The following is a 21063-nucleotide window of genomic DNA, read 5'->3' on the forward strand; positions in this document are numbered from 1 at the left end:
AGACTGCAGCCATTCTGAGGCACCACCTTGAAGAATTTTAGTCAAATTAATCAACCCCAGTACACTGGGTTTTTTTGTTTTTTTTTCTTCTAAACCTTGATAATTATTCTATCAGTCACTTTTGCCAAACTGCTAAGTTATGGGGGGTGTAAACACACCAACACCAGTTGTCAAGTAGTGATAGGGAACAAACACACACACACACACACACACACATACAACAAGCTTCTTTCAGTTTCCATCTACCAGATCCACTCTCAAGGCTCTGGTTGACCTGAGGCTATAGTAGAAGGCACTTGCCCAAGGTACCATGCAGTGGGACTGAACCTGGAATCCTGTTGTCAGGAAGTAAACTTCTTATCACACAGCCATGCCTGTGAAAATTGGAAAAGAAATGAAGTGAAGATATCCCATAAGTAATGTGATGTTAGTGTGTATTAACAATAGAGCACAAAAGAGGTAAGAAAAAGACTGAGTATAGAAGGGATGAGCTGTCATGTTTGAGAGAGTGGATTGAGCTGGTATAGATATAGGCTGCAAAGGAAGGATAATAGTGGGGTTAAGACATGCCACGTAATCCAGTTGGAAAGCACTTGTGGAGGAAGACCAAAAGAGACATTAGAAGAGATGCTTAAAAGTTGATCTCAAGAATTTGGCTTTGTCAAATGGTCAGTTACTGTGTTGGAAAAGACCCATCCAATTCATGCAAGCATGGAAAAGCAGGTATGAACTGGTGACTTTTGTAGTGTGCGTGCACGTGCACACACACACACACACAGATTTCTATTGTGATTGTCAAACTCCTGAACTGTGACTGATGTTAAATATTCAATTGTCTGCACTCTTTCTCTCTCTCCATTGTCACGTAAAGGTGTGTTCTGTTGTTGTTGTTGTTGTTCTCGTCGTTTGGGCAGTTTGAAATTTGCTTAACATTTGACAAGACACTGCTGACCTATTTTCTCATTTCTACTCTCACTCCTTATTCAATTGTGAGGTGGCAGCTGTTGCATGGGGTGCAGGGCAAAAGCTCTTAATATATTCCTGGTTTGAGAACAGAACATAATACCTCCGGCTGAATTAGAAACCTTGTGGCTTTCATTTATTCATTTAGTTAGTTATTCATTTATTTATCTAATTTTTTATTTATTTAATATTCATTTATTTATTTTTGCATTTCTTTATCCTTTTAAGCAGACGTGGGTGGGTAGAAAGCTATCATCTTTAGGCGGGGAATGTTCTCGTTATAAATTAGTTCATTGGTGAGATCTGCAGTGTTTCCTATGATGTTGATGATGACTTCTGCCAAACATAATAATTAACATTAAAACTATATACTGAATACAAGACCTTTGATATATAACAATGTCTCTAATTAATTAAGTTCTGAATACATGGCAGTTCAAATAACTGTGCAGATAAGCTGTGCATATTATGGTCTGGTCTGAATAATTGTGCACAGTGGTTGCGTTTGTGGTTTACATGTGGATTGCTAGCCCACCATGTGATTTTGAAGTTTTTCAGATTGGCATGAAACTTTAGATGCTAACACAAATAGAATTGGCCACAGAAGGAAAAGGTAATGTGGATTGTCTAAATAGCAGACATGTGCAGCTGTTGCCGTGCTAAGGCTGCAGTAATATAAGATATGTACAGCTGTTGTGTTTTGGCTACTCAGCAATATTAATGATTTCTATCATTGACACAAATCTGCAATTTTGTTTGTGTGTGTGTGCATGTATGGTCAGGGGAAACAGTCGATTAATTAACTGGTGCTGTATTTTATAGACCCCCTGAAAGATGAAGTTTACCTCAACAGGATTTGAACTCAGAATGTAACAAGACATAACCAAATACTGCAAAGAATTTTTCTTGCTCTATGGATTCTACCAATCTACCACCCTGGATAAGTACAATAATAGTTGTTTCCAATTTTGGCACAAGGACAGCAATTTTTTTATTGGGAGGGGTTTACATTGACCCCAGTGTTTGACTGGTACTTTGAGAGTTGATGGCAAAAAAAGAAGGGCCTCCAATAAATTCCATCCGACCCTTGCAAACATGGAAAAGCAAATGTTAAAACAATGATGACGATAATCTTTCTATGAAACTATGAGGAATATTTGATTAGCAAAACTAAATTCAATGTGTGTTGTGTATATGTGTGTGTATATATATATATATATATATATATATATTATTGTTCTGATATTTTAGCTGCTTGATTAATTTTGTGTATTTTATTTGTTGCAGAACTTCAATTGAAATGAACTGAAGTGTGATGTTGTGAGCTTCAACCCATAACAATGGTATTCAGTTTAAAGACAGTTTGTTTGTATAGACTCCCTGTAATCTGAAGGTGATTCTCTCAGTGTTAGCACTATGTTTGACACACCCAGGGACAATGATGCAGATGAAATCAAACCACGGAAGATACCCAACCAAAGCATCGTACACCGTGTCTTTAACCGGCAGATTAACTTTGGTCGTCCAGGGGTCCAGTTCAATCAGTCCCGTATGTTCTACACCAATGTCTTCCCCAATTTCACCATTGTCAATGTGGAAAAACCCCCATGTTTTCTGAGAAAATTCTCTCCTGATGGTCATTATTTCATTGCTTTCTCTGCCACACAGACATCTCTAGAAATCTATGAATTCAATGGTCCAGCAGCTGCTTCTGATCTTTTGAGGCATTTCAATGGTGACCACACTCCGTCAGTTTACGACAATCGGTTACATTATCTTCACAGCAAACTCTTTGAACGTTTCTTTACTCAAAAACAAGTGACTGTAGTGGCTACTAATGGAGAACATTTAAACCGAGAATGTAGCCTGTTTACTGACGATGGTAAGTATGTAATAGTCGGTTCAGCAATCTTTGTTCCAGAAGACCCTTATCCATTTTTTTTCGATGTCTACAGAAACAATGAATCTGTGCCACCGAATCCTCGCTGTCCACTCGAGGACTATTGCTTACACATTGTGGAACTGGAGACTGGTCTTTTGTGTGATACTCGCCAATTTAAATGTGATAAAATTTTCCTCTCGCACAACCAAGGACTCTATTTGTATAAGAATACCCTTGCTGTACTCTCTGTCCAACACCAAACCATTCATATCTTCCAGATTACTAAAGATGGCCATTTTGTTGATGTCCGTAGTATAGGTCGGTTTTGTTTCGACGATGATGAAAGTATACTTCATCTAGGTTTAGATTCAAAAACTCAGGTGCACCAAATCCGGCCCATGACGGAAACCACCATCAACTCCCTCAAGCACCGTCTTCTAGTTTTCCTCTATGAACGTGCCAAACGTATGGACTCTATATATGAATTGCGTAAGTTTTATCAATATTTTGATCAGTTTAAAAGTTTACGAATGTGGAAGATGCAATTAATTGATAGCGAACATCTACTCATTAAATATGCAAGTGAAGAGGTGGTCACTTTGCGCGTCTCGGACCCCAATTCACAACCATCATTTTTTGTTGTCTATAACATGATCACTACTGAAGTTTTAGCCGTCTATGAAAATACTTCTGAAAACCTCTTAGAACTTTTTGAAAATTTCTGTGATGTCTTTCGCAATGCCATGCTGCACAGTGATATGCAGTTCACGTGCTCGGCGTCAAGTAACATCTATGCTCGACAGATGCAACATCGGTTCAAACAGACTATAATCAATGCTAAGTTTGGTGGACACACAGAAGCTGTGAAACGTCTTCTGGCTCAACTACCAATCAGTGCTCAGTCGTTCAGCAGTAGTCCCTACCTCGACTTGGCTCTCTTTAGCTACGATGAAAAATGGGTTTCAATGATGGAAAGACCAAAGGCTTGTGGCGACCACCCCATCAGGTAAATGATATCTTGTGATTTCTGTATTTTTTGGAAAAGTGATTCACTTATAATTTTCCAAATACTTTTGTAGTCCATCATTCATTTCTTGTCTCATGAGCTTGTGAAGAAGCTTCTGTACAGTCCTCAACCTGTTAGAAATAACAGACAAATTTACCTTAATCCGTTTGTTACTATATTTCTCTTGAAATGCACTGCCTTTGTGTCATTTAATTTTGAAAATAATGAAGACTTTAGTGAAATAACTTTGTCATTATTTAATGTGTATAAGGAATCCCCTAATTCTGGGGGCTTAAAATTTGGAAAAAATGGTTTTGTAAGGGATTATAATACTATCCATGTATTAGAAACTCCCATATTTTTTTAACCTTAACTTTTGACAAAAAAGGGTTCCTTATACATGTTAAAATATGGTAATTTTTGGAAGATGAACTAACATAGACTTTTGATAGATTTTTATTTTGATCACTTTTAAAAAGGAAGTATGTATTGCTGAACCAGGGTTGATTCTTGAACAGGCTGGTATCAAAAGGGTTAAATCACACCCTGTCCACTTTTCTTTTATCAAAAAACAAAAATTAAAAAATTGGCATTAGATAAAGAAATCTTTGATACCAAAACAATGGAAGAATTGCCTTTGATCACAGCTCAGTTAAGTCAGTCAAAGTTGGCCTGAGGTTAATGACAATGATTACAATCATCTTCTCATACTATTGGTCAGATCTTTCTCAAGTGTTACATTGTATCTCCATACCTGGATTTGAACAGCAGCACCATTTTTATTGTTACTTTTGTTATTTTTTTTAAATATCTATGCTGTTCACCTTCTTTTCTATCCCTCTTTATTCTTACACATGGCTACAAGTATGGTTGTTGGATCAAGAAGATGGCTTGACCCAGCAATCATATGTGCACTACCATGACCAAGTGTTTTCTGCCATAGCCTTAAGTCAACCCGAGGTTTCTGAGTGAAACCGAGGTAGCCAGAAACTGCAGAAGGGAGCTCATCAGCTGATTGTCCCTGTTCTTGGATTGTAGATTTAATCTTATATCCAGTTCAACACAACCTCTTGGTCTTTGTGTATCTTCAGCAGAATCAACTCTGTTGTTAGTTGCCAGGCCAGGATGGTTATTTTACATTCACTTTTACTATACTCACACACACACACACACAACAGAGGAAGCCAACTAACATTTTTGTTATATCTTACAGTGGGAACAGAATGCATTTTATCTTACCACCAGCACTAGACAAGGGCACACATGAACACACACACACACACACACACACACACTCGAACATACAGTTTCCTTCACTTTTTGTCAACTTGGTCCTGTCACAAGGCTTTGGTCAGTCAGGTGTTGTAGTAGAAAACACTTGGCCAAGCTGCTGTGCAGTGGGACCGAACCCAAAACTATATGCTTACGAAGTGAGCTTCTTATACTATATTTATCTCTATTTGTTGAACCGTTAAGTTGCAAGACCTTCAGGGACATAATATGACCAACCACACCCTATATACTTCACAGCATTTTCTATAAAAGCTTCTATATCTTTCTAGATATTTTCTTCCCTTCTTGTCTTATTTACTCTGTGCAATAGGGGTGTGTTTAAGGGGCTGCATGTGTAAGTAGATGGATCGCAGAGTTCAGTCTTTTTTTAACAGTCATTGCAATGTGGTTCCTTTGGCATGGTTCTGACTTTGTTTCACCACTTGGAAGAACGTTGCCCTGTTTGAGTGGTTAAACTGGTAAAAACAATTTCTCAAAAAACACAAAAAAATAAAGAGAAAGCCAGAAAACAAAAAACAAAAAAGCAAAATCCTTTCTCAATGTTAGCGTGGGAGGAAAATCAATATAAAATAGGGAACAGGAACAAGGGAGGGGGTATGGGGAATAATGAATAAATGAATGCTTTTAGGGGATAGGGGTTAAGTGTGGAGTTGGATTGCAAGCAGCTCAGGCAAGAGACTTTTTTTTTTTTTTTTTTGTTGAAGGGTTCCCTTTTTTTCTTTCTTTTTTTTCCTCCTCCAAACTCGGACAACTTCCTTTGATTGCTTTTCCCTGTTTGAACTGTTGCAACCAACAAAACCTTATGACATATTTGGAGATGGAAGCTTGTTGCTGATAAAGAGTATAGGAGAGAGACGAGGGATGAAAAGGGCCACTGTATACAGTTGGAGCCTATTTCGATATTGCAGCTTCTAATTAGTTATATTCTTTGTATTACCTGATACATATAAAGGGGTTTCCATTGATATCATTGATGGTCATATGTGTGTGTGTGTTTGCTTGTGTGTGTTTGTGTCTCTTTTGACTTGATGGCGCTGAGTCATTCGGAAGCAGGCTATTTTTTTCATTTTTATTTTATTTATTTATTTATTATTGATATTGGCTCTCAATCAATACTGAGGAAAAGCCTGCTTGCTGTATTGAACGGTTGGCCATGGTGGAAGCAGGGAGGAATGGTTGGAGGCTACTACTTCGAACCACAATTAGGTTTCTGAGCATGCTGGTTGCGGGGAAGAATATTTATGGCATTTATCAATATGGACCGTTGTTGCTTTTGTTGTTGTTATAAGGGTGATAGATTGCTAGAATTATTAGTGTTACACAGAATTCCTTGTGCTATTTAAGTAAATAGTACAATGTCCCTTTGCATTTTTGCATTCTGTTCTAATCCCTTCAAGTATTGGTTCTACCTTTTGCTTGTCTGGGACCGATGTAATAAGTACCACTAGTATACTAATGTTGATTGAATTCACTAAGCCCTATATCATCTTGTTATACTTCTGTACAGTGACCGTGCGTCTATAGTAGAAATTACTGTTGTTATACATCAGAAAATGATGGAATCTGCAGTGGTCTTTTCGTAATTAGTTCCATCCATTTTCCTTCCAAACTCAAATGCCATCAGGCTGAACTTTGCCTTTCATCTTTTATGAGTTGATGTAAAGAACCAACCAAATACTATTTATGGATGAATCAATCAACACTTCTTTCTCCTAAAATCTGTCTCTCTGAGACTATATTACAGACCATCATCATCATTCCCCCTCCTTGTTGGCTTTGTACCTAAACCAGAAACCATTATCATTATCATCATTATTATTATTATTATTATTATTATTATCATTATTACTATCAACCTCATTATTATTATCAACTAGTCCTCTCACTAAAGTTTCAGGCCTTGTGTCTATTATAGAAAGGATTATTATCATTATTATTATTATTGCAACAAGCTGGCAGAATTGTTAGCACACAATTTAAAATGCTTAGCAGGATTTCACTCATCTTTGCAATCTGAGTTCAAATTCCACTGAGGTCAACTTTGCCTTTTTATCCTTTTAGGGTCAATAAAAATAAGTACCATTCAAGCACTGGAGGTCAATGTAATCAACTAGCCCCACCCCCACCCCCTCGCCAAAATTTCAGGTCTTGTGTCTATGGTAGAAAGGATTATTATTCATTTGCCCACCAGACAAAAGACTTGGTGGCGTTTCATTCATCTTCACATTCCGAGTTCAAATTCTGCCAAAGTCAACTTTGCTTTTCATCCTTTCAGAGTTAATGAAGTACCAGTCAAGCACTGGGGTCAGTGTGATTGACTAGGCTCCTCCCTTAAAATTCCAAGACTCGTGCCTATAGTTGAAAGGATTATTACCTCTGCCTTAGCGAAGGTGGAGGTATTGTTTTCAGTTGTTTGTTTGTCTGTGGACAAGATATCTCAAGAACTGCTGGATGGATCCGGATGAAACTTTCAGGGATGTTTAGCCTTGTGGCTGGCATGAACTGATTAGACTTTGGGATTGATCCACTACCGGACAAGGATTCTGGATTATTTGTTATATTTACTTTACATGATTACAATCTTACTTTCACGCTTCCAGGGTGAATAAATGATTTGAATAAAGTAATAAACTACCAGTCTTGTACTGAGGCAGATGGCATCAGCTAACCCTTGTCCTTCCCCAGCCAAAAAAAAAAAAAAGTTGCTGGCCTTGTGCTTAACTGTTTAGCATTTAAACTGGCCATATCCAACCACAATATTCTACCCATTTTATATTCTGACCAACCAGATTCAGCCTCTCATGTCAGCTGAAGGAAATCCCACTCAGCATTTTGTGAGACTCTACCAGTTTGTTGCCAATTGTTTCCTAAGTTTATTGGCCCCCAAAGGGATTAAGGAGAAAGTTGACCTCAGCAGGTTTTGAACTCAGAATGTAAAGAACCGGTTGAACAAATACTGCAAGGTTATTGCTGCAACATTAAAAACGTGGCCAACCCACTACCTTTATAATAATAATAATGATGATGATGATGATGATAACAGCAGGGTGTGATCACAGTTGTGATCATAAAATGCATGAGTCATTTATGCACGTCTGTCTATGTATACATTTATACCTATTAATTTATTTACCTATTTATCTGTGTGTGTGTGTGTGTGTGTGTGTACACGTGTGCGATTAGTTACAATGACTTCTAAGATTATGAGACCACAAGCTGTAGAGGGGATGTTATATTGATCCTCATTAGGCAATTGGACTTGAGCAGAAATAGATCTTTCTTTACTTTATTCAATAACTGTTCTTAATTATATAATTTTGTCATTCTCTCATGTTATTTCTATTGACCTCTCATTAAGAAACACTAGAGAGGAGGTTGAGAAGTATCAGCAGGCATGTCCGTTTCATTTAGAAATTATTTACTTCGTTAATCATGTGGTGACATGTTCAATCTCGCTACACGGTACTTTGGAACAAATGTCACCTATCACAGGGTTGAGTTGACCAATAGTAATATGAGTTAAATTAAACAAGAAAACTAGATAGAAGTGTGTCTGTCTCTTCGTGGTGTATGTCAGTGAAAGATGCAGATATCGAGAGAAAACCGATAAAATAATATGTTGTGGTGTAGTATTTATTATACGCCACTTATACAGACATGATACTCTATTGTCATTCTACCATCTGAAAAGCAATGAACCAAAGATTAGTTCTTTGGAGAACATAGAGCCAAACAATATGGTTGTTCATTAAAATGATACATTATAGAAATACAGAGACAAAAAAAAAACAACTAAAAAGAAAACAGAAAATAAATCTACTAGTGTTTGTCTTTTATTTATTTTGTTTTCCTTTCTGTTTTCTTTCAGCAAGACTTCATTTTTATATGTTAACATATTTTAGGTTAGGCTGCTAAAATGTTTTTCTAATATATAATTTCCTGTATGACCACTGCATTGTTACTGCATTACTACTGCACGACCACTGTACACCCTGCTGTGCGTTTACTGCGCCCCCTCCTACATTGCTGCATTTCTCTTACATTTTACTGTATCTCTGCTGCAACATGCTTTAACTGCAGTAATTACTATAAAAACACTGTATTAGTACTGCACCATGTGCCTGAATTGTTACTGCAATATCTTGCTCTATTACTGCTACGATAAACTTATATGGAACTTCTAAAGATAATGCTCAGTTTTGTGCCAGTCACAGAAGTACCCTGCCTCCAGGTTGTGGATCATGTGGTACCAGGTTGTGCAGAAAGAATAAATTAAAAAATGTTTTTTCTATTTTTAATTGAAAGGTCGCAGGCTGTTTTTGCAGTATATATATATTTATTTTTTTACTTGTTTCAGTCATCAGATAGCAGCCATATTGGGGCATTCCTTAAGAAATTTTAGTTGCACAAACTGACCCCGGTACTCATTTTTATTTCTAAGCCTGACACTTATTTTATCTATCTCTTTTTGCCAAACTACTAAGTTACGGGCACGTAAGCACACCAACACAAGTTGTCAAGCAATGGTGAGAGACAAACAGAGACACACACACACATGATAGGCTTCTTTCAGTTTCTATCTACCAAGTCCACCCTCATGGTTTTGGTCAGCCCGTGGCTAAGGTGGAAGACATTTGCCCAAGGTGCCACACAATGGGACTGTACCCGGAAACATGGCTCGGGAGTAAACTTCTTACCACACAGCCATGCCTGTGTCTATGTATGTATTATATATGTAAAAATTAAATTGTATATTTGCACTTTGAGTTTTGTTTTGTGCATGATCTCCCAGTCCAAAGAAAAATGGTCTTGCATGAGACCACTCTTTGGTTTGACTACAGCCATGTTGGGACACCACCTTAAAAAGTTTTATTTGAAAAAATCAAAACCAGGACTTATCTTTTGTTGAGCCTGCTACTTATTCTATCACTCTTTTACTGAACTGCTAAGTTACATGGATGTAAACACACAAACACTGGTTGTATCTGTGTTTGTGTATCCCCACCACTAATTGACAAAGACACACACACGCGCATAGATATATACATGTATACGATGGGCTTCTTTCAAATTCACTCTACCAAATCCACTCACAAGATTTTGGTTAGCCCAAAGCTACAGTAGAAGACATTTGCCCAAGGTGCCACGCAGTGGGACTGAACCCAAAACCATGTGATTGGGAAGCAAACTTCTTACCACAGTGCCACACTATTCTTAAGAAAAAAAGCAAAAAATCCTGATGTGATGATCAGCATTTAAATACCTTTGATTACAGGTCTGCTGCTTAAGCATAGCCAGCTAAGGCATGAAGAATATTTTTTTTTCTCCTATTAGCTAATATTGGTTTTAAATTTTGGCACAAAGCCAGCAATTTCAAGGGACAGCTAAATCGATTACATTGACCCCAGTTCTCAATTGACACTTCTTTTATCGACCCCGAAAGGATGAAAAGCAAAGTCGATCTCAGTGGTATTTGAACTCAGAACACAAAGACATGAAATGCTGCTAAAAATTTTATCTGGCATGCTAACAATTCTGCTAGTTAGCTGCCTTCTCATTAGCTGATATTAATCCCTACCTCCAGTTCCTATTCTCATTACCATTCCAGCTATCGTTTTTCTTCATTAATTAATTCATCAATAAAACTTCTTTTTCCCCCCTCTTGTTTTCTTTTAATCTTAACCCCTACTTCCTCTCCTATCTGAGAAGGGCTGATACTGTATGACTGCCACTTACCCAACTATACATACTAAAAAAAGGGTGTTTGTCTTCAAATGGCTATTTGTTAATTGCTGCCAGTCGGAGATTGGTTGAGCATCAGTTAACATATCTTTTCACATGTATCTGACTCTGTGTGTGTGTGTGTGTGTGTGAAGCTGGTCTCTTTTTAGACTGGCTAGCCAAGCAGTTCTCAACCATTTTAATATCAAGACCAAATCCAAAACCTGGAATTTTTTAGGGAGTCACACCAAAAGAGCATAAAGCACTAGTCAACTTAAGAAAAATTTATGTTTATAGAGAGAAGCCCATCGAGGGCCACATGTGGCCCCGAGAGCTGCAGTTGAGAACCACTTGGCTAGAATATAACATTAGGTAACATGGAATATATATGAATATAGGATTCAAATTTTGGCACAAGACCAGCAAGTTTGAGGGAGGGGCTAAGTTGATTACATCAGCTCCCCCAGTGTTCAACTGGTACTTATTTTATCGAATCCGAAAGGATGAAAGGCAAAGTCAAACTTGGCAGAATTTGAACTCAGAATGTAAAGTCAGACGAAATGCTATTTAGCATTTTATCCAGCATGCTAATGATTGTGCCAGCTGACTGCCTTGAGGAATATATGAATATTAAGCATATTAATTAGACTTAAGCAAGGATTATATTTTTAATCAGTTATTGATTTATCTCTATTCTCTATTTCTGTTTCTCGTTTTAATTTATTCATTTTTGTTTTTAAATTTGAAGTGTCCTCTGTTTTTTTTCATTTGTGTGGGGAGGGTGTGGGTGGACTCAATATAAAGAACTGGGTCTTGACAATTCTCTCAGCACTCAGCATTGTACACAACTCCTCTGTGACTGCCTGTATTAAAAGTGTTTTGGGCCTTCCTGTTCCAAGTTCAAATCTTGCTGAGATCAGCTTTGTCTTTCCTATGTCCAGGGTCTATAAATTAACAGTCAAGTGTGAGGATCAACTCTGCCTACCCTCAATCAAAACTACTGCTTTTTTATGCCTGAACTAAAAACAGTTTACTTTATTTCTTTTATTTCTTTGGCAAGGTTATGGGTGGGGTCTCAATAATTTGATCTTTTATACAATTAACGTTTTTTTCTTCTTTTTTCTTTCTTCTTGTAAAAATATGTTAATAAAATGTGATTCGTAATTACTCAAAATGCGGTAAATGACAGAAAAAAAATAATTGCAAGATTGTTTCAACAGTGGACAAAATGCCATGCTTTTTTTTTTTTTTTTTTTTTTTTTTTTTTTTTGGTAACTTTATGTTCTGAAATAATCTTTGCCTTTTGGGAGGGTTAGGGGTGCGGGTGATAAAGCACCAGTTAAATACTGGGTTTGATAGCATCAACTAACATCTCTCTTTAAAATTGCTGGTCTTGTTCCTAAATTTGAAACCATCATTAAGATGTTTTAAAGATATTTCATCTGGCTCTCTCGTATTTGCGGATTTTTGCCAGATGAAACTATGTTAAAAAAACTACTTTTTTTTATTATGTCAAAATTCTAAATAGAGACATAAAAATTTAATTACTTGTGTTAATTCTTCCCTTTTGGAGTTCAAAACAAAAAAATAAATTTTAATTTGCAATGGAAAATGTTTTTGTTTTGTAAATCAGCAAAATAGCTACAGCATTTAAAAAATGTCCCTAGAGAGTTTTAGCAGGGAAATAAAAAGAAAAAAATTACATTCCTCAACAGAATACGTTTATTTCATTGGAGACAAATAATAATTTTGAACTAAAATAGAAATAGCAGCAGCAATAACAACAACAACACCAACAACTCTGGTGTAATACACATTTTGTAGGGTGAAGAAAGAAATGGAAAGTTTGAACTAAGAAACAGAAAGGAAAAAAAAAAAACATTTGTAGGTTTCCTCCTTTTTTTGGCTGAAGCTACATTATGTAGATGAGCTTAAGGTATAAAATATCTGATGGAGCTTTGTGACATGGGAAGGTGCATTCATACATACCACAAGGATTTTTCTTACACCTCTTATGCCACTAAAAGAGTAAATGTAGGTAGCCCTGACGCAGTTTGTGTTAGGCAGGAAGTGTGGTTCCTAGAGAACAGACATAAACTTCCTGTTGAAAAAGAGTTCATAACTCCAACTAAAAACATTTGTCTCCCCTTACACACACTTCCTGTTTTGACATCACACTTCCTGCTTAACACAAACTTTTAGCTCCTTTTTTTTAAACCTAACACAACTCTCAATTCTCATGCATCCTTATTTTTCCAACCATTATATACATGGATTACCATTGAACTTCAAAAGCTCAAAGACAATATAATGTATTGGTATATTTATTTTTTTATATATTTTTTTTATATATTATTTTCTTCATTTTGTACTTCTTTGTAAAAAACATTTTCATTCTCCCTCTTCTTGAAAATTTGCTTAGCAATGAAAGCCGGTTAGAAATCTTTATTAAAATATGCTTCCAGTTTAGCATTCTGCCTTATTATTATTTTTCATTTTCCTATTATTTCTCCATGTGTGGTCAACACAACCCCACTATTTACTGACTTATATATATATATATATATATATACATATATATATATATATATATATATATATATATAAGTATATATTATGTGATAGGGTCATGGCAGGAATGCATTTGAGCTGAACATCAGTTTGGGCCTAGACAACAACTACAGCAACAACCCTATCCCATACTCATTTAACTACCACAGCTGTGCTAAATCAAGCTTATATTTAATGCATGCTGGGTTAGAAAAGTAATTTTGCTGTCAGTGACTCAGTGTACAAATCTCTCTTTCAACTTTAACGACCAAATCAATAACAGACGCTTATCATTATTATTATTATTATTATTATGTTTTTCAATGCATTAGTTTGGTCTTCTCACACCATAATATTTTATCTATCAGTTTTGTCTCTGAAAGCTTTCATTTCGATTATGACTGTGGAATACTTTCGCTCTCTGTTTTTCTCTTTCTTTTCTCTTTTGTTTTTACTTATGCTTTTTTTTTTTCGCTTTCTTCCCCTCCTCCACCACCTTTTTTAATTGCACCAGTGCAACAACTAACTCTGCAGCCAGCCTTGCAAACTGCAGCAGCAACAGTGGCAGTAACAACGGCAGCAGCAGCAGCAGCAGCTTGGCCTGCATAGTTGTTTGGCTTAGATAGTGGTGGTACTGGTTGGATAGGATTAGATGGATTGCTCTGTTTGGGTTGGGGACTGGCTGGTTAGCTGGTTGGCTTGCCTAGCAGGATCACACTGGTTATCGCTGGCTGGATCACACTGGCTGGATCACACTGGCTGGATCACACTGGCTGGATCACACCAGATTGGATTGGCAAGCTGGAGGTAATTGTGACTGGTTGGCTGGCTGGCTGGCTGGCTTGTTAGCCGGTTGGTTGATTGGTTGGTTGGCTGGACAGACGGATGGATGGATGAATGGATTGATCAAGCTAGTTGGTTGGCTAAGTTTGGCAGGAAACTGGTTGGCTGAGATTGGTAGAATGGATTGCCAGATCACACTGACTTCGGCTGTCTGGATCACTCTGACTTAGGCTTATTTTGGAAGATGGCTGACAACCCGAGGCTATTCCGGCATTTACCTTACCTTTCTTCTCTTCACCATCTTCATAATATCCTTTGATTAGCTTGTCTCAGTCCACAACCTGATTGTCTCACACAATACCCATTCATTCCTTCTCTTTCCCTCTCTGTCTCTTCCAGTCTCTTTCTCTTTCCCCCCCTCCCTCCCTCCCTCCCTCCCTCTCTCTCTCACTCTCTCCTGCCAGCAACTGGCTTACATGTTGTTGCATTAGAATCGATGCTTTCTGTCAACTGCACCACCGTCATCGCCACCACCACCAACCACCACCACCACCACCTCCTCCTCCTCAACTATCGTTCTTTCCTACACCATCAACACCACCACCATCCTCACCTATGCTATCACCATCAACACCACCACCACCACCTATGCTATCACCATCACTACTTCCACTACCGCCACCACCACTTATTGTACACCTAGTCCCATCTCCGACCGGACTTGTTGTTTCTTGTCCCTTTTAATACGCTTAACTCTCCCTGCCTATCCCTTGCCCCTTCTCCTCCTCCTCCCACTCCCTCTACATCTCACCTCTGACCTTTGCTACTTTTCAAAGATGGAAAACAAGGTGGAGGCTTTTGTTTGTTTATTTTCTTATTATACTCATCATCATCATCATCATCATCATCATCATCACCACCTCCATCTTTCTTACACACACACACACACACACACACACCTATTTAAAGCACAAACTACTTCACAACACTTTACAAGCTGAAGGTAGAGCTTTGAGCTGCTAGAAACAGACAGTAAATGCCCTTCAAATCACATGACCACCTTAAGTAAGGAAAGGACACATTGGACAATTTGATATTAGACATAACCCTAAAAAAAAGAGGGAGTGGTCTTATCTGGATTGTCTTTGATCAAATGTCTGCTCAGTCAGCACTGACAACAATGGACACCATTAACCACTACACACACACACACATACACACACACACACACACACACACACACACTACTGCTGCACAATCACACATAATATGCAATATATGCTAACTGTGGCACACACATACATACACACATGAACACATATATCAACCACTAAACACATACACTACACATTGACCACTATATGCACACACACACACACAAACATCAACAATTATATACACATACCAACCACTATATATACATGCACACTAAGCACTGTGGACATGCATGTGTGTGCGTTTGCGGATCCGTAGCTCTTTAATCAACCCCAGTGTATGACAGGTATTTATTTTTTATCAGACCTGGAAGAGTGGAAGTCAAAAAAGCAACCCAGGCATGATTTGAACTCTGAACTAAAAGAAAATGTAGCAAAGTACAGTATCATTTTGTGGGATGCTCTGCTGGCCCTGACATGTAATACTAGTCATAAGAAATTTCTAACACTGGCAATTTGAAGGGAAGGGTTAATCAGTTGGTTTTTACTTGGTACTTGACCAGTGGTACTTTATCCTATTGACTCTTGGAAGAGTGAAAGGCAAAGTTGGCTGCTGCAAGATTTGAACTAAGAACATTCTTATTGTTATTGCCTCCCAAGTTCAAATCTCAGAGTTCAATTTTGCTTTTCGTCCTTGATGGGCATAGGTCAATAAAATAAAGTACCAATCAAGTATTGGGAGTCCATTTAATCAACTACCCCTCCCAGTCCCACCAATGTTTTGGGTTTGTGAATTTATTTATTTTTTTTTTTTTGTAAACCTTTAGTCAGGAGGGAAAGCAATGCGCACGACATTAGAAACAATAATTATTTGATTATTATTAAAATGGTGAGCTGGTAGAATCATTAGCATGTTCGACAAAATGCTTTGCTGAATTTTATCCAGCTTTTATGTTCCAAGTTCAAATTCTGCCAAGGTTGACTTTGCCTTTCATCTTTTCAGGGTCGATAAATTGAGTACCAGTGAAACACGGGGGGGGGGGGGGGGTCGATGTAATCAACTAGGCCCCTTTCTCCAAAAATTTCAGGCCTTGTGCCTTCAATAGAAAGGATGAAAAGTAAAGTCGACCTCTTTGGAATTTGAACTCAGAATGTGAAGATGAACTAAATACCACTAAGCATTTTGCACAGCATCCTAACAATTCTGCCAACTCATCACCTTTGATGATGATGATGATAATAATGATAATCCTTTCTACTATAGGCACAAGGTTTGAAATCTGTGGGGAGGGGACTAGTTGATTACATCAATCCCACTGTTTCACTGGTACTTAATTTATCGACCCCGAAAGGATGAAAAGCAAAGTCAATATCGGCAGAATTTGAACTCAGAACATAGCGACGGGCGAAATGCCGCTAAGCATTTCGTCCAGCCTGCTAACGATTCTGCCAGCTCGCCGCCTTAATGACATTGATGATGATGATGATGATGATAATAATAAAGATAACATAGGCGTAGGAGTGGCTGTGTGGTAAGTAGCTTGCTTACCAACCACATGGTTCCGGGTTCAGTCCCACTGCGTGGCACCTTGGGCTAGTGTCTTCTACTATAGCCTCGGGCCGACCAAAGCCTTGTGAATGAATTTGGTAGACAGAAACTGAAAGAAGCCCGTTGTATATATATATATATATATATATATGTATATATGTGTGTGTGTGTGTGTATGTTTGTGTGTCTGTGTTTGCCCCCACCCCCCACCCAACATCACTTGACAACCGATGCTGGTGTGTTTACATCCCCCGCAACTTAGCGGTTCAGCAAAAGAGACCGATAGAATAAGTACTAGGCTTGCAAAGAATAAGTTCTGGGGTCGATTTGCTCGACTAAAGGCGGTGCTCCAGCATGGCTACAGTCAAATGACTGAAACAAGTAAAAGAGTAAGAATATACCAGCAATTTTAAGGGGAAAATAAATATTAGTAGATTTCAAGAACCCCTGAGGGATGAAAACAAATTAAAAGCCGTAACTAAATGCCACAAAGCATTTCACCTGGTATTCTAACAGTGTTTTTTTTTTTACTCTTACTGTTTTTTGGGTTTTTTTTTTTTTTAATAAATTAACTAGAGTATGTGGGGTACTGCAGGGGGAGAGAGAGAGAGAGAATAGTTCTGTATCAGAATTAGGCTGGGTGTTCAGTGTATAGGCCATGATTGTAAACTTCAATGGTAGATGCAGTATGGGAGGGAAGAAGGTAAAAGAAAGGTAGTTGCATTGTGTGGAGAGGAAGTGATGGGGGGAGGCGGTGAGATTATTTAGTGAGAATGTAGAGAAGAGACTGTTATAGTAGTGGTTGCAGGAAAGTTTAGGAGAAGGCACAGCTCATTGGTGGCCCTGTAGGCCTTGGATGGTGATGTTGTATATGGGCAACGAGGAAGCTGAATGGGTCGTTTCTAATCAGATACTCTGAATAACTGTGCGTGTGTCTGACTTACAACTGGGTATACTACAAAATCATTCACTCCCTCACACACATGTGCACACACTATGCATGCCTAGTGCACATCTCTTCCTCTGTGTATGTGTGTGTGTCTTTCCTTCTCTCTTCCTCTTTCTATCTCCCTCTCTCCAGCCCATGCTGGTTTTATTGCGGATGCATGGTAGTTTGTTTATGAATGTGAGTCTGTGTGGTGTGTGTGTAGCCTTGCACATGTATGTGTATGTAAACACACACACTAAATACAACCAACCATACTTCATTATACCTCTGCATTTCATTAACACTTTGTAGAAGTGGTGATGGAGTTGGGGATGGTGGGGGTGGGGTCGGATAAGAGGATTAACTGGAAGACAAGATTGTATATTTGATTTTGACACCAACTCTATTATTGTCTAGTTTCCATTATCTTGCTCCCCCTCCTCCCTTTTTTTTGCACCGTCCCACCCCTCTCTCTGTCTGTGTGTCTGTTTGCCTGTGTCTCTGTGGTAATATCTGGTGAGTGGGCGGGAAGGTGGAGGGATGGATGGGTGGGTGGGTAGGTTTATGACTGCTGGAGGTGTGGTCAGTAGGGTGAGATATGGGGGTAGCAGATAAAATTTCACATAATCATGGTTTGCATTGAACTAGTGTGTACACATATTCATAGTATAGTCACCACCTGCATACATACATACATACATACATACATACACACATGGTTATATAGCACATATACATGCCTAGACACATATATACATATTCATAGGCACACATACTCCACATACACATAGACACTCATGCACACATTCATATATATAGATACACACATTCATGCCCACATACATATACATGCATGCATTACACACATGTACATAGACACATTATTAAATACATGTATATATATGCATACACGCACACATACTAGTATATGTGCGTGGCTTAACATTTACACTTGTACACATAAATATTCATTCTTACATAGATAAAGCATGCACAGTATTATATATCATCATCATTTAGTGTCTGTTTTGCCATGCTTTCATGGGTTGGACAAGCCTCCTCCAGCACAATTCATGAGGCACCCGTTTTCCAAGTTGTTGAAGATGACAACGAACAGTTGTATGGTTTGAACTAAGTTTTATTGCCAATTCTTCAACTGATAATGTAGGATTTTCTTAAAGTAATGCCTCAAGGAGCTTAACAAACTCAATTGGACATCTTGTTCAATCTTCATCTTCAAGGTTGAAATTGCCACTTCTGAATTTTGTAGACCATCTTCTGCAAGTTCTTTCATTCGAGCATTCTTTCCCATAAACTGAGTGTATGTTTCGAGTCGCTTCGGCTGCAGAGTTTCCTTTTTTGTACTCATAAAGCATTATGTGCCTTGAATGCTCTTTGGATACTTCCATGTTAGAAAGGGTTTTAATCAAAGAAATTTTACTTCTATTATTCTGTAAAATAATATTTAATTAGTTTAAATATGCACAAATGCATAAAAGTAATTTTCAATTCCATTAGACATTCTAAAATTCCATTAAATTTCATTCAATTTTAAAAAAGGTAAAATCGGACAGAACTTATGGGATGACTTGATATATATGAAGCTGTTTGTTAATCTGTACTTGACTAATGTAGTTAATTCTGTGTAACCCATGCAAGTATGGAAAAATGAATGTTAAATGATGACGGATGATGCTTTTGTGTATATATCATTCTTTTCCACAGTCACCCTCCATGTCTTCAATGTTTTTTCCCCTCCCTCTCTCTCCTTCCCTTATTCAAACTCTCCTCCCCACCATCTGTTGATCCTTTACATTTATCAATCTTCACCATAACCTACTTTAAACAAAGTGTTATTTACACCAACTGACAGTGATTAAATTACAGTTAAGTTATCACCAATAAATAAGACCTTGCTGGTCATATCTTGACGGGGGGGGGGTTATCTTGACTTCATTTCAGTCCGTTGGATTGTGGCCAGGCTGGGGCACTACTTTGAAGGGTTTAGTCAAACAAATCGACCTCAATACTCTCTTTTTTGTCTGTTTCTTTAACCCTTTAGTGTTCAGATTATTCTGTTAAATATAATACTTTTTCACTCAAGTTGTTTTGAATTAATCATACATTATCTTACAGCTTTGAAGTTTCGATGGTGTGATAGTTTATTCTGAGAATATCACTGTAGAGTAGGTGTGAGAGGCTAGATATGGACAGTTTGAATATAAAACATGTAGAATATTTGGGCCGGATATGACCGGTTTAAACACTAAAGGGTTAAACCTTTTGCAAATGGTGGTAGTAGCATTGGTGGTGGTCTTAGGGATAGCAGTGCAGATGGAGGTGGAAGGAAATACTCAGAATGTACTCCACTGATTCTACATCAAAGTAATCTTCATATTATTCCTTCTGTTCTTGTCAAAGAATTTCAACACACACACATATATATATATATATTGAGTCATGATGCCAATATAATTGACACGCACACTGGTTCAGTTCCTCTCGTTTATCAAATATCTGATTGCAAAACAGCAATGAAAGAGCTTTGACAAAAAAAATTGGATGTGTAATAAATGAGTGAAATTGAACCAGTGTGTGTGTTAATTATATTGGCATGTTGATTCTCTCTAGATACAACAAAATTTGTTTCAACACACAAATTCACATAAAGAATATTGCAAACCAGATACAAAAACGAAATAAATATATATATATATATATAAATATATATATATATAAATATATATATATATATATATATATATATATATATATATATATATATATATATAAATATATAAATATATATATATATATATATATATATATATATATATATATATATATACCTACCTACACTCTCTGAGTGGTTGGCGTTAGGAAGGGCATCCAGCTGTAGAAACTCTGCCAAATTAGATTGGAGCCTGGTGTTGCCATCTGGTTCGCCAGTCCTCAGTCAAATCGTCCAACCCATGCTAGCATGGAAAGCGGACGTTAAACGATGATGATGATGACATACACTGCACACATACATTATCTGGCTCTTACACACACACACACACACACACACTCTGCACACATGCACTCTTTCACACACATATACACTGTCTCCCACTATATACACACATGAAAATGCCATAAACATCAAGTTTTAAGTGAGAATATCCTCTCCAATTCAAATGCAATATATTTTTATGTCTTACTTGACAAAAGGTCTTAGTAAAATCTCTACTT

The 21063-nt window shown here is 37.6% G+C and overlaps 1 protein-coding gene across 3 annotated transcripts in view; it reads left to right on the plus strand.

Annotated features, from left to right (window-relative positions):
- The window catches only part of LOC106880847 (DET1 homolog), a 136257-nt gene that overhangs the window by 92314 nt on the left and 22880 nt on the right, over positions 1–21063 (plus strand). For 2 of the 3 annotated variants that reach the window (XM_014930980.3, XM_014930981.3), the window contains one exon: positions 2251–3851. In XM_014930980.3, the coding sequence (XP_014786466.1) occupies positions 2380–3851 (1472 nt within the window). In that variant the 5' untranslated portion in view covers positions 2251–2379. Of the gene's footprint in view, positions 1–968; positions 1111–2250; positions 3852–21063 lie in introns of those variants that run through there. The other variant, XM_089363802.1, reaches the window with a different exon arrangement.

This window comes from Octopus bimaculoides, chromosome 15, assembly GCF_046866305.1.
Source record: "Octopus bimaculoides isolate indiv1 chromosome 15, ASM4686630v1, whole genome shotgun sequence".
NCBI classification, from domain to species: Eukaryota; Metazoa; Mollusca; class Cephalopoda; order Octopoda; family Octopodidae; genus Octopus; species Octopus bimaculoides.